At 43.1% G+C, this 15000-nt stretch overlaps 1 protein-coding gene across 1 annotated transcript in view; it reads right to left on the bottom strand.

The window, feature by feature from the left end:
• The window catches only part of LOC105909998 (glutamate receptor ionotropic, kainate 3), a 118887-nt gene that overhangs the window by 41026 nt on the left and 62861 nt on the right, over positions 1 to 15000 (bottom strand). Inside the window, exons 2-6 of the mRNA XM_031577033.1 lie at positions 14990 to 15000; positions 14317 to 14574; positions 13694 to 13875; positions 10852 to 10905; positions 1001 to 1171 (exon numbers count right to left, since the gene is read on the bottom strand). The exon at positions 14990 to 15000 is cut by the window's right edge and continues 166 nt beyond it. Coding sequence (XP_031432893.1) covers positions 1001 to 1171; positions 10852 to 10905; positions 13694 to 13875; positions 14317 to 14574; positions 14990 to 15000 — 676 coding nt within the window. The remainder of the gene's footprint in view (positions 1 to 1000; positions 1172 to 10851; positions 10906 to 13693; positions 13876 to 14316; positions 14575 to 14989) is intronic.

Below are 15000 nucleotides of genomic sequence, written 5' to 3' on the forward strand. Positions count from 1 at the left end.
CCCCCCCCCAAAAGAAAAACACAACAATAACAAAAACTGAGGCACAGTTACCTCATCCAGTATATCCCCACCCCAGCTCACAAGAAACACAGCTCCCACAAGCTCCACAAATAATTTATGTGACACCCTCCTGTGCGTGGAGTCCTTATGCACATACAGAAAGGAAACTTTCCAGTCGAGTGAAAGGAAATTAAAGGCAGCCTACCTTGAGGTTTTTTTTGCCACACAGACTGCCTAACAGTAGTAAGGGAAGCAATTAAATGTGTGCTCTTCTATAGTTCATAGAGAGGAGGGGACCTGCTTGCTCTACTTGAAAACCTCACTCCCCTGCACCCAAATAATTAGACCTGCGAGAGATCTGTGTGGGAGGGTTTGAACCTCTGTCAAATTCATTAACATAAAACAAACAATGAGGGACTGTGCGTGTTGCTCTGAAATATTCACATTGAATTATTTCGTATGCATTTTAAACTCTTCACTCTATATTAGCCATGCCCTTACTACATTAGAGCGTAAAAAGAGTGGCTTTGGTGGAAAAATCATGGGATGAGATTTGAAGATTATTGGATTTGAACTTCTGTGATCGAGAGAGTTCATCATCTGGTAATAAGCAGGCCTTAATAAAGCGCATAAATGAGATAAAAATTCTGTTAGTGTGTGACCCTGCTGCCTCATATTATTGCGCCATGTTATTAAAGAATCGTTTTGAGGCAGTGATCCATTTCAATTTCTTCTCGAGCAAGGACAGGGAAAAAGGAAGCACAAAGGCAAAATAACCTCTCATGCCTCAGAATTTCCACGGTTGCTAATTCACAGCACACACAGTCATGTCAATCCACCAACGGAGGCACCGCTAAAGCCCTTCCTCAGCCAAGTGGGTTAAAAATAAAGACGGTGTGAAACATGTCAGTGCGGGAGAGATGCAGGCTTTGAAATCAATTGTCTGGTTTTGTTTTTTCACCACCGCAGCATTTTCTCTCAGGCAGAACGGGAGGCATACCGTCATGACGCCCTCCAGAAGGCCCGAGTCTGGCTTGGGGGGGATCTGCTTCTCCTGAGACCACTTCTCCACGATGGAGGTCACCTGGGGGTTGTCCACGTTCAGGATGCGGAAGCCCGTCATGTTCACCCCGCAGAAGCGGTAAGGCTCCAAGTCAATGGCCATGAGATCCTGCATCAAAAGGGGGATACAGGACGAAAGGAGGTGGAGAGAAGGGGGGAGGAAATTAGGGGGATGGAGGAAAAGAGAAGGAAAGACAGAGAGAGAGAGAGAGAGAGAGAGAAAGAGAGAAAGAGAGATGAAGTAAAGGGGATGAAGGAAAGAGAAGGAAGAGAGAGAATGATACAGAAAGACGAAGGGAGAGAGAGAATGACAGAAAGATGACAGGAGAGAGGGAATGATACAGAAAGAAGAGAGAGGAAGAGCGGGGGGGAAATAAAAAGGGCATGGTGAAAAACAGAAAAAAGAGAGAGAGAAAGCGAGTGAGAGAGAGAGAGAGAGAGAGAGAGAGAGAGAGAGAGGGAGGGAGGGAGGGAGGGAGAGAGAAAGAGAGTGAGAGAGGGAATACTGGGTTCACATTCAGCTGACTGGGCCTGAGCTTCATTGAGGCTGCCTGTGTCTTTGTCCTCCCATAAAGGAGGGGAATGGAGGAGAGGGGGGAAATCAGGAGGATAATACACTGCTTTCAGGCAGCCTGAGCGGGCAGGGATAAGGGATTTCACAGGATCCACATACCCCTGAGGCCAGGACCCACAACCAGGGATCCCACCATCAGCCTTTCACCGGGCTGATTGAAGCAGCCTCAAACTGGGTAATCCGGAGTTCATGTTTCTCATTTTACACTGAGAGTGTTGATCTCACCCTGTATTTCACTCTATTCTGCTTAGAACATGGCATAGCTATATAAAAGCATGTGCTGTATTGTCATCTCTTTTACATCACATTTATCTATTACAATACAATATCAGCATAGATTAGTTGTTTGGTACATGCAGGGCCGGCGATTGCTATAGGCGAACTAGGCGACTGCCTAGGGCGACAAATGGGTTGGGGGCGCCCTAGTGTCGCCCTTGGACCTACTTCCCATTAATTATAGTTAGAATAACAAGCAAATTAAAACATGTTTATTAATCATGATCATCGTAGGGCGCCCCTTCAGCCACACGTTTACTTGTCAACCTGATTTTTAGATTGAATTGATGGTTATTGTCGATCATTTGTCGCGGTTGCGTTAAGTTACGTTACGTTAGTTACGTGAGGGCTCCTGCACACTGCCAGGGTGGGGTGGGCGTGTCAGCTACGTGACATTCGCAAAAATGAAGCGGTCTAAACCACCTGGAGCACAGGGACGAAAACGGAAAAGAAATCCAAGTATAGAGGTAAGTCTTCTCATCGCAGCCATTAAGGTGTCAAATGAAACAAATGTAGTATTGTGCATCACCTAATATTGGACGTTTCATTGCTGTCACTTAGGCTAGCTATAGCTAGCTAGCGACTGTTACTTTGCTAATTTGCTACGTAGGCTATTACTAGCAAACGTAACTTCACTGATAACCTACATCAGTGGTTCTCAAAGTGGGGGGCGCGCCCCCCTGGGGGGGCGCGAACACTCTCCAGGGGGGGCGCGATGTCACAGACGGAGAAAAAAAAAAAAACGACCGCCGACCTGTCACTGGTTAGTGAAAGCTCCCTCAGTGGCGAAATGCAAGGGGCTGGACTGACCCAAACAAATCAAATACTGTTTTGCTCCTGATCCACCAATCAAAACGGAGTCTTATCATTTGAACGCGAGTTGCACCCAAGCTTCCGAGTATAAAAAAAAACCGCAGGCATGGTAAGCGCTCACCCTGAGACAACACTCTGCAGAGTTTGTTCAATGTCTCTTGTTTCCTCTATCATTCAGATATTCATTGCTTAATAAACAGTCTTTTTAAAGACTCACTCCTTCCTTAGTAATACCTTACTGCACTTGCAGTAGGTCTATTCGTAGCCTATTCTAAGGAGTAATTTGCTCCACAGTCTTTTGAAAAAGCTCGTAGCCCCGAGAGCTAGCCTAGCTAGCTACCTTCTTTCAACTGCAGCTAGCCCTTTTCTCCTTAACATCTACCTTTACATTTTTCGATCATCCACCGTGTTGCAACAAATAAAACACCAGCACTTGAATACTATTTTGTGCTGTCCCTGTCTACATTGTGTACAGTTCGTTTTGTTAGGAATTATTGCCTAGCACAGCCTTATCCATTATTCGTGTGCAAGTCGTTCACAACCACACATACAAGAACACGACGAACTGAAATGAGAACTTTATTAACTTCACACACACTGTATCAGCAAACAAACACAAATATGGACAAGTTTCTGATTCGTAAAAGTCAGAAAGAGAAGCCTGTGGACTTCTTTAAACATAAACGTGATGGCCTCCAGCAACAACGAACCACCATCTCCAAGCAGTGTCTGGAGGCATCTTATGTAGTTGCTCATAGAATTGCTAAGCTTGGCAAACCCCATACAATTGCCGAAACACTGATTTTGCCGGCCGCACAACAAGTGTAGAATAATGACAGGAGCTAAACTCAGCGCAATACCGATGTCAGTATCTCGCTGAATATCAGAAATCAGTTTGGGTCCTACAAAGAGGACTACCGTTATTTGGCATGAGTTCGGGATCCATTTCCATCAGACATGAAAGAGCAGCTGAAGAGTGACAGTAGACTTAAGCATCTCCCCTCTTTCGTCATTCTGGGTAGCAATGATCAGCTTTGCGACATAGCCTTAGAAATGCTCCTCCTTTTCGCGTCGAAGACTGACTGCGCTCAAAACTAAATACCGCAACCGCGCACAGATCGAGGATGACCTGAGGATATGTTTGTCAAACATTGCCCCAAGATTTGAGGACCTTTGCAGTGCAAAGCAGGCTCATGTCTCACATTGACAGACCTGTAGGATTTTTTTTGTAAAGATCACAAGAGGCCCATAATAATAACAGTATCCTAATGATAGCAATAATAATACTTATTATTATTATGATAATGATAATAATAATTATTATTATGATTATGATGATAATAATAATACAATAATAATAATTGGTCGATAATCATTAATTATAATAATATTAACATAATGATGGTGATAATAATTAATAGCCTACTGATAGGCCTACTATTACTGATGATAATAATAATAACAATAATAATAATAAATAGTTATAATAATTGTCTGTATGGGCCTAACAATAACAATAGCCTAACCTTGACATGTCAGGCCTATCAATAACAATATGCTATCTACGGTATCTATCTATCTATCTATCTATCTATATATGGTGGTGTAGTTGAGGGCGGTGGCGGCGGGCGGCGGGCCGCGGGCGGCGCGGGGGATGGGGGGGCCCCGACTACCCCTAACCAACTTTGGGGGGGCCCAGCTTGCAAAAGTTTGAGAACCCCTGACCTACATGGATGTAAATGTCAAAAGACCAGTATCTGGATAACGTATGCTAGTTATTGAAAGTACAGTTGCTGTCTAGATTCATTATAAATGGCATAAGTTCTGTTTAGTGAATTCACAACTAGCAGGTGCATACACACACAGTAACCATTTTGGGGATAGTGGTGGTGTTCACCCTTCTGTACAGTTCCTCCCCAGGAATATACTACATTTTTTGTTTATTTTTGTTTTAAATTGGCCAGATGCACTCAGGCAATTTTTGCAGAGGCCGGCACCTGCTGGAGAAAGGACGCCTGATTCGCCTCCCTCTGAACTTTGCAAGTAGCCTACACAACTAGATAGTACTACTGTTGCTGTTTTTGTTATTGTTATTATTATTAGCAATTATTACTTTCATAATCACATCACATTAATACTACTAATTGTAATCAGTAGCCTAGTATTATTTAGCCTTGTGGCAGTAATTGTAATTGATCTACTACAAGTTACATGGTCAGATAAAATGTATTTGTACAATGCAACTATGTGGTGGGATGATAGAAATGACCAAATGCAACTGTGTAAGGAACAGCATGGATGAACTCTGTGTTTAAATACAGCTTCAGGAGAAGGGACATCCAGTAGTACTCAAGGGGCCAGTAACACACAGGCCAGGAACACACAGCCTGCATCAGGTGAGTCTATTTAATAGTATTTTTTCAAGCCACATCCATACTTTAAAGTACAATAGAAACATGTTAGCATGGATTAAATACAATAGCTTGTTTTCTTAAAGAAGTTCAACCACATTCATGATCATTTCACTTATTATATTAAACACTGCTTGTCTGGCTATACAATATGCTTGAATACAGGTGAAGGTGAAGGGACATCCAGGACCACATCAAGCACTCAGGGCACCAGTGAAACTACACTGCAGACACCTCACCCTCCACAATTCCTGATATTCAGGGAGAACCTATAGATCCTGCTGACTGGCCAGCCCTCTGTGATCCGGTAAGGACAGAGTTAGTTTGCAGAGTACCATACCAGACCAGTCCAGACTTTACATTTCCAAAAAGAGATGATGGGAGAAGCTGCCACCACAACCACTTCTACAGGAAATTAGTAAATGGGGAGAAAATCAAGAGAAGCTGGCTTGTATATTCAAGGGAAAACAATACTCTGTATTGCTTCTGCTGCAAGCTCTTTTCACAGAAAAATTACCACCTCATTAGTAGTGGCCTAAATGACTGGAAGAATTGTAGTGAGGTATTTGAGATATTTTGTAGTGGTACGTACAGTATCCATAAAAGCACTTTTGTTTGTAGAGGGTATAGTTAGGGTATAGAGGGTCATAATTTGCTTAAATGTCCTTACAGGTGCTTAAGAGTGTTTTGCACAGTTTATGGTTTTGCACAGTTTATGGAGTTAATTTAATCAAAACTTTGAGTGTGTAATAAATTATTAAAAATAATAAAAAAGAAAATGTTCTGAAACTATTCTGGTGTTTGTTGTCCATGCAACATTTAACATGAAAGTGATGTTTGGGGGGGGGGGGGGGGGGGGGCGCAAAACTCAATCTCGCCTAGGGCAACCAAAGGGCTAAAGCCGGCCCTGGGTACATGATCACTTTAAACAGGCTATTGCAAAACAATATGAAAAAGATGCACAGTTAAAGTTAAGAACTGTATTTTGCCCTTGTAACATGAACATACAGCTACAGTATATGTCAAGTATTGAGGTTGAAGGGACCGGCATAGGTCATAAGAATATGCCATAGTCAATAAGTCAATGATATTATACCTAGTTATAATTGTTACTTTTATTTGGATTTAACTAGCCATGAGTGGACTTTCCTTGGTGAATATACTTTGGGCTGACCAGGGTAGTGAGGTGTGATACTAGACTCTCACCTTCCCCCCCCAGGTCGAGACAAAGAACCCTGCATGCATGGCCCATTTGAATAGACGGTAACACCCCTTAGATGTCAGTGTATTTAACAGACTGTCCCTCAAGGGATAATCAGATATACTGAGGTGAAGTTCTGTGAGGGAGGATGGATCTGAAAGTCTCTGTCTCACAAGTGGTCGGCCGCCATTCTTCAAGAATAAACCTGAATCCTGACTGATCAAACCTAAGACTGAATCTTCAATATATGGTATAAAACTAATTACCATCAAGGTCCTCCTTACAGTGTTGCTCCGATACATTTCTGTTTCGATACATTAGTGATTTCACACTACTCAGTCCCACCAACATATTAACAAAATTCCGCAAAGTTTTTTTTTTCATACAGTATATCATCACACACTCCACAAGAATATTTAAAATATGATGCTGCTGATAGGTGTTTGAGACTCCAAGGGTGTTTAAGATGGACTGCCGCTGATAAAGATAGCATCCAGGACCGAACCTGGCTGAACGGAGTGACTCAGACTGCAACCCTGCCCAGACACCGCAGCGTCCCCTGGATAGATGAGCCAGCCAGGTGTTCGTATCGCAAAATGAAAAGTGTTTAATCTCCTCAAGCTTATTAATAATGCATTGGCATACCGTCTCGTTAGAAGCGCACACTCAATAAAAACTCTCTCTCTTTCTCTTTTTCTGTGTGTTTTTCTATCTCTTTTACATCTGTTTGTGTGCTAGTACAAAATACCTAGAGAAACTAGCATCCGGTTGCTAATAGTGTAACACCCAACGCTGAAGCATGCAGCATATGTGAATGCCAAGGGGCTTTCGGTGGAACATAATAGACTTTATTTTTATTAAGACCCTGCAGTGGTAGCACATGGAGTGCATGTGTAAGTCCTGAAGAACAGTGTTTTTTTAACACATTTTTCCCCCTTTTCTTTACTCGATACACATGTAGGATGATGAGAAAAGGTATGTTTTTACAAGAGATATGAAGAATTTCAGTTGGACTTCAACTTTGAGCTTTAGGGCCAAATTATGTCGTTACACAGTGCTCTAGGACAAATGGGGCCTGGTTATAGAAAGAGCTGAGATTGTTCTAAACATTTTATTACAAAACACATGCAATGTGCAAGTGCCTTTAAAGGTGAATTGAGGATATATCAAGAAAATGCCCTTGGAGGGCAGAGGGTTAATGTTATGTTCACCAGGAGAGACTAAAGAAAAGCTGTCATACAGCATACATACCTTGACTAAAAACCTTATATACCCCCTGGTAATATATGCTCCTATGGACTCAAAACAGGCTATAAAATAAATTGTGCTTTAAAATTAAATAGTTAAAATAATATAGGCACTCGCAGCCCTTTATTGTTTAGTCCATTTGTGGTGCGAGTATTTATTTTATAGCTTAAAGGATTATGAAAACCAATCATACAAAACAATGTCAGATATTTTAATCTGGACACTCAATTGTCAATTTGGTAAAAAACATACACAAAAATAACCCAAGAGAGATACTTGCCAACACAAGCATTGAATCCATTGCATCCAATCATACTTTGTGCTGCAGTGGTGCATCATGGGTGAATAACAAACCCGCGCCAAACCGAGCAGCCAAACCAGAACAGGGAGTCACAAACTGAACGGAGTGAGGCCTTAAAGAACAGGGAGTCACAAAATGAACGGAGTGAGGCCTTAAAGGGAAAGTCTGCGACTCTAATGTAAGGGTTGTAATTTGATTGGCTGCACAAAAATCTCCAACCTTTTGCGAAACGAAACTGAATGGCAGACTGCATCTTTAATGAGCGGACTGAAGCCACAACAATGTTCTCGTCTCAAATTGTTCTGGATAGTCCCTACGGCGGATAATGCTGCAGTGATGACAGACTAATTTCAGTGGCGAAAGTGGCTATTACCCCCTGAACACGTAGCTGTTGACTTTTCACGCTCTAATAAATAAGAGCTTCCCTCATCCCAAAACATAACACAGCAGCACTAACGCAGAGAAACTTCACTGGGGAAGCAAGGCAGATTGGGTTGAGCAAAGAAATTATACGTCTATTCATCACCCTGGCAACTTTTTCGCCCGGCAGGTGAAATCTCCTTTAATGCTCGCCAGCTTTGCCTTAGATCAATGATGCGGTTACACATGGCAAGGCCGAACGTGCCATTAATAGCCTGTCTTGTGGATAAAACTCACTTTTGTTTTATTTTATCGGCATTGATATCATAGAGGATAACCTTTTAATTCCTTTTTTTAATGACTAATGGGTGCCCTGTCATAATGGTAATGGTAAAGCAAAAAAGAGGGATGGAAAAGAAACACTGATTTGCCATAGTAGATCAGTCTTCTAAGTCCTTGGCAGGTTCGGCCTGTTGAAAGAGATACTTTGATATATGCACAAAGTGGCTGTCAACGACACAATGCAGGTGCCATGCTTCCACACAGATCTAGTATACTACACCGAGTAAATGTATCTGAGCTTGTCTTCTCTCCACTCCATCTGTGCTCATATTACTGCTTATTATTACGGTGTGAACACGGGACCAGTCTAGCGTAATTCCCACAGTGCAGCAGGGGACGTGGCCTATGATACATGATAGTGCTTTAGACTGATTATGTCTGGCAAACTCAAAACATTCAGTAGCTTTCCACCTGTTTCTAGATAGAAAGAAGATGCAGGATGTTTGTGTGTATTTGTGTGTATGTATTTATTTATTTGTTTATTTATTTATTTGCTTCCTTACATATTTGTTTGTTTGTTTGATTTCATTTAGATTTCCTCACTTTGCTATGCCGGCACAGTGGAGGAAAGAGTAAAGAGCTGCCATAATGTAAAGAAAACAAAAAGCTATTTTAGCAGTCACACACACACACACACACACACACACACACACACACACACACACACGCAGTACCCAGATCAGCACACACACCACACACAAACACACACACACTAACAAACACGCACACACACATGCAGCACACGGAGCAGCACAGAAAATCCCATGAAAGCGCAGTAGCGGAAGCCTAGGTGGCTCAGTGAAAAGAAAAAATGCTGGCCCATCGCTGTGAGTCTATCCAATTCTTCAAGGTTGGAATCTGGACTGTTCAGATAGATGAGGCGTTCCAGAGAACACAATTGTCAGGGTCCGCAGGTGACTAGGCCTATGTGAGCCTGATGCTGTGGCAACCGCTCCTACTGGGCGGTTAGGGCACCAAAACAAGTGGCTGATTCATACTGGAAATGTAGAGTGGCCTGTGCATGTGTCACAGTTCCCAGTGGAGCTGTTATAATGCCTGGTATAGAAACAGAGCTTGTCTACGGCACGTGTGTTGATTGTGGCACGGATTTGTCTACAGTCCTGCCAAAATGACCCAAGGATTGTGCACAACAGGAGACAGTTGAGTAAACAATGCAATAGCTACAAATATTGGAGTTGGATAAATGAACTGCGTAGAATCATTTGATAAATAAATAAATCAGCAAATCTGCATCCCTGCTTTCCTCTCGTTCCTTGTCCCTTAATCTGTATCTCCATACTGGAAGCTTTGAGTGAAATGAACAGAGTCAATAAGAGTCAGTGAAGGAGGACTTTCCACAGTGAAGTGGAAGCTATGGTTTGAGTGTGAGCTTCTTAGTCTGTGTATATTGTAATCTGTGCACGGCAGAGGAAGCATCTCTTGTGTTACTTCTTTACTAACTCTCCTCTCAATTCCGTCTAGTGATGAGAAGACGTAAAAAGTTGGAGAAGTGACATCCACCCTGGCTCTGACACGTTACGTGGAACTTTTTCTCGCCCGGTTGCTAAGAGACATTGATCCTACAGTAAAACAGCTAATGCAACAGGGTGTTTAAGTGACTTTGTCACTATTATTATTTTGTTTTTGTTTGCCGAGGAAATTAGTTGTCAGCGCAGTGTTTGGTGTGTGTTGCTGAGCTGTCACAGCTACCAGAGTACAAACGCAAAAAGCCATTGGTATTCCTCGGGTGGTAGTAACGATCCGGATGTTGAACGCGCTTATGTAAATTTGTGCTCCGAGTCTCTGCTCGGCTCTGTTTTATGTACTGTGTCTAAAACGACACAGGGAAGTCACTTATAATGTAGACGATCATATCGCTCCCCTCATCGAGACTTAAAAACCCAAGTCTGAGAACTGAAGCAGACATAGAGGAGGGTCGTAAATCAAAGCCCTCCCATGTGTTAAGATATTAGCCGAAGTGCGTGTGCCGCCATCAAACCAGGGAATGACACAATCAATTGACTCTCAATCTGTTGCCTTTGTAGTGCCTTTTCAAAGACTTTTGTTGTCTTCATCAGGGGAGTAGGGTGTTTACACAGGGATATTGAAGACTCCATTACTCCGCGGTTTTGTCAAACGAAATTGATATTATGGACCCGTTCCAAAGCCCATTGGCAATTAAACGGCATTCATCAAAATATAAAATGGGACCGGGATGAGAACAAATGAGAATCAATTTGCATTATCAAGTGTTGTACATTACCAGAGTGGTGAAGATGTAGTGGTAGTACTCTGTCATCATTCCCATCATCTGAGCCTGGAAGAGAAATACAGAGAGAGAGAGAAAGAGAGAGCAAGAGAGAGAGCCAGAGAGAGAGAGAGAGGAAGAGAGAGGGCGAGTTGGTGAGTCACTAAAATAGTCAGTAGGTCATATGTGGAAGTCTGCAATCAATACAGTAGTCAAGACAAGCAAAACAAATGCGGATGCTTTTCAGCTAAACAAGGAGAGGTAAACATGACACAGATTTCAAGAACTCAGGCAGCCATATCAGAGGCCATTTCTTTTAGCGTGTGTGTGTGTTTTGCATAACCCCGACAGCAGCCGCGAGAGGACTGAGCCTTTGACTGGGGGTGACTCCACACCCACGACACCTACCTATTGCTGCTGCCATTCATCTAGTCATTTAGGAGGCTCTCAAAGAAAAACAAGAGGCGTGGGAGTTAAGCGCACAATAGGCGAGGGCTTTCGTCTGAAGGCAGTCATAGGCCTGTTTATCATTCGCCATTGAATGCTTACTTAAACTCGCGCTACTTTCAGATGCCTGGGCTTCCACTGGTGACAGCGTTTCCTCTTTAGCTGTAACATGTGCTGACATGGAGGTTAAGCAAGACGGCTGAGCATTTGAAAAATATTCCCCTCTCTCACCTCTACTTTACAATCTCCTCAAATCCACAAAAACCCAGACCAAGCCCTACCAGAAAAAGCATTAAAACCATGTATTTTATTTTATTATTATATATATTTTTTTGACAGGTGGCAAACGCTCTTTTCTCCCGACCAGGCAATTCCATAAATCAAATGCCCCTCGGCCCCAGACCTCCTGGTCTATGTCTCCGTAAACCTGCAAAATAAGCTTCAATCCATCCACCCGTCCGTCCTCTGCAGGGACATCCAGACCCGTAGCTTTTCCAAAGACACAAACGCCTTGGCCTAGAGACAGCTCAAAACACATTCTTGATCATAACGCACACTCCCCCCCCGTCCCCCGTCCCCCGTCCCCCCGCCCCATGCCTTCCTATTTCTTTTCTTTTCCCCTGAAGGCGAATTCATGTACTGACAACTGGGGTTGGAGTGTCGATCCAGAGCTGCCGCAGGGAAGGAGAGACAAAGACAGGTGGCTGCAACCAACAGCGAGACCCTTTTAGAGGCTGGGATAATGAGCCTTCCCACAGACAGATGAAGTGTTGAATTAAAATGAATGCGCAAGGGCTGACAACACAGCGACGACACGCCACAGAAGGGAATCACCTACAGTCGCAGAGACAGGGTGTTGGAGAAGGTCAATTCTGGCAAAATAGAGGCCCAAAGTTGGGGCTGTCAGAACTTGCCAGAACCAGAACATGCTTAAGCTTCTTACGTTCGACTTTTGGGCACATAAAATCCAGCTAGATTAAACTGCCAGGGGATCAAGACCAGATATGTATATATATATATACACACACACACACACACACACACACACACACAGACACAAATACATATTGTTGTTATACATACATATATATATATACTGTTTCTCTGGTTTTACTATTTATAGGTATGTGTTTGAGTAAAATGAACATTTTTGTTTCATTCTATAAATTACTGACAACATTTCTCTCAAGTTCTCTGAAATTCCAAATAGAAATATTGCCATTTAGAGCATTTATTTGCAGAACATGACAACTGATCAAAATAACAAAAAAGATGCAGTGTTTTCAGACCTCGAATAAGCAAGGAAAGCATGGTAGGCAAGATGAAGTAGGCATTAAAGCAAGTTTTCCCACTAGGTTAACATTTGCAGAAGTGCAGCATAGGAGTTGTCAGGGAGGTGATCATAAACCCTGGAAGCCAGCCTTGGGTAGCATAAATAAAACCCACTGGCTTGGAGAAGTGCTGATGAAGTTCAGTAATTGTGTTTATTTATTAATTCATTTATTTGTGTATTTATCTATTTATTTATAAAGGCTACTCTTCTTAGTCAAGCAGTGAGGTTCTTTAAACATTGGCAGAAGACCATACTTATTTAAACTTTGTGAAGTAAAAGTTTTATCTGCCCTCAAAAGTTTTATCTGGCCTCTGGCACTTATCCTTTAAGCTGTCCCATGCATTTAGCAAGCCAGGCTATATAACAAACCAATAACCAAAAACCCATCCTATGCCTCTGTTATGACAAGAAAATATCAAAATTGTTGGGCTGCAAAGTGATCAAGTGAAAAGTTTCACACCCACAGCATACTGAATTGGACACAAAAGTTATCTGGCAAACATTATCCAATCCTTCAAAAGCAAAGGCCAGAGATGAGGGTGGGTAGTGTGAGTGTGGCATCGCAGAACACATGAGCCTCTCACCACATGGGGAGCCGAGGCACCAGAGCGTCTGTGCCGAGATGCAGCATATGTGCCTTAGGAGAAGAGGGCTTTCTGAGCACTACATACTATTTCAATCCTCCACTCCATTCCACTCCCTCGCACAACACTGGAGCCTTCGTTTGTTTGCTTGTTTGCCTGCCTGCCTGCTTGCTTGCTTGTTTGTTTGTTGTGTGTTTGCTCAGCACACACAAGTAAACACTGCATCCACAGGATTCAGCTAGGCTGAGATTGGAGTTGTGGTTGACAGCCTGTCTGAGAGTTTCATGTCCACGTGATGACATGTTAAGATTAATCTGTCAGAACAGTCAAGCACTAAAATTTTAGGATCTATCACACACTACAACAAAGCGCTTTAGTATACCGTGTACTGAAATGCAGTATAGTCTGTCAAGTAAAGTATATGCAGTTTAATACTCTAATCTGCTAATTGTGGTTGAAGACAGGCTTTCTGAGACGTGTGGGGGTCTCCTACCTGCTTTAAGATCTGGGCGGCCATGGCATAGCTGCAGTCGAAAATGATGCGGAACTCGCGGCCTCTCTTCATTTCCTTCAGCAGCGGCCGCGTGTCGGTGGAGTCCATTGGTAGCTGGCGGATCTTCAGCCGGATGTTGTACCTGGACGGGGCCATTATCAGCTCCTGTAGTCTAATGAGGCCTGAGGGAGACACACGTGTGGGTAGATGAGTAAGACAGGGTCTGATGAGAACAGAGCCAACCAGCAGAGGACGGTAGCACTCGTGTGTGACACTACCATACCCCAGTGCACCAATGCATTACATTATATTACATTACATTAATGCATTTATAGTCTCGTATATAGTGTAATAAATTATAATCAGAGCAAGGATCAAACATTATACCTAATTTTATTGTTTTCTTTTTATATTATTTTATCTTTATATTACTCAATCTAATTTTATTTTATTTCAATTTTTATAGTGAAATTTCAGAGGAACTCTTCATACATGGTTGATCTTTGATTCATTACTCCTCACTCTCACAGGACACACGGTAACTATAGTTACTTGAATGTCCATGGCCCCTGCTGAGCTCATAGTGCGACCTCGGGGTGGGAACGCGCGGCGATAGATCTCACCTGTGCTGTCGTCGTACACCACGGTGGCCGTCTTCCACTTGAGGAACTGCACCAGGTCCAGGATGGCGTAGCTGAGCGAGGAGTAGTCCGGGTACAGGTTGGCGTAGAAGCTGTCCCGGTTGTCCATGGGGTGGTGCTTCCATCGCACCTGGATGTGCGGCACCTCCAGAGCATTGCAGATGGACTGCACCGCGTTGGAGGATGAGCTGTGTGATGGGCCAAAGATGGCCACCACACCGAGAGAGAGCTGGTCACAGGCTGGACAGGGTGAGAGGAGGGGGTGGGGTGGGGGGGTAAATCAGGTCAGTAACAGGTCACAGAGAGGACAGGGGCACATAAAAACTCTTGACATATTCCCAGACAGTCTCCATCTGTTACACTACTGTAACTGTCACAGATCCCTGTGGGTGCACCATATGACTGTGGAGCTGAGGAGCGGTCATGTCCCCTCTCATCCATGTAAAAGCTCACTTACTTATCGTCATAGTCTGTGTCTATGCAATTGCATTTGGTGTTCTAAAAATGCTGGGGGAACATGACACATCACACGTCTGACTACAACTTTGTTGAAAGCACTGTCACCAGTAGGAAATTCATGTCTATTTTTTTTGGTTTTGGCTCATTTTCAATGTCTTCATGTACTTTACATTCCTCCATCTTTCTTTCCACTCACCTTTTCTGGAC

Source organism: Clupea harengus, chromosome 11 (assembly GCF_900700415.2).
Source record: "Clupea harengus chromosome 11, Ch_v2.0.2, whole genome shotgun sequence".
Classification (NCBI taxonomy): domain Eukaryota; kingdom Metazoa; phylum Chordata; class Actinopteri; order Clupeiformes; family Clupeidae; genus Clupea; species Clupea harengus.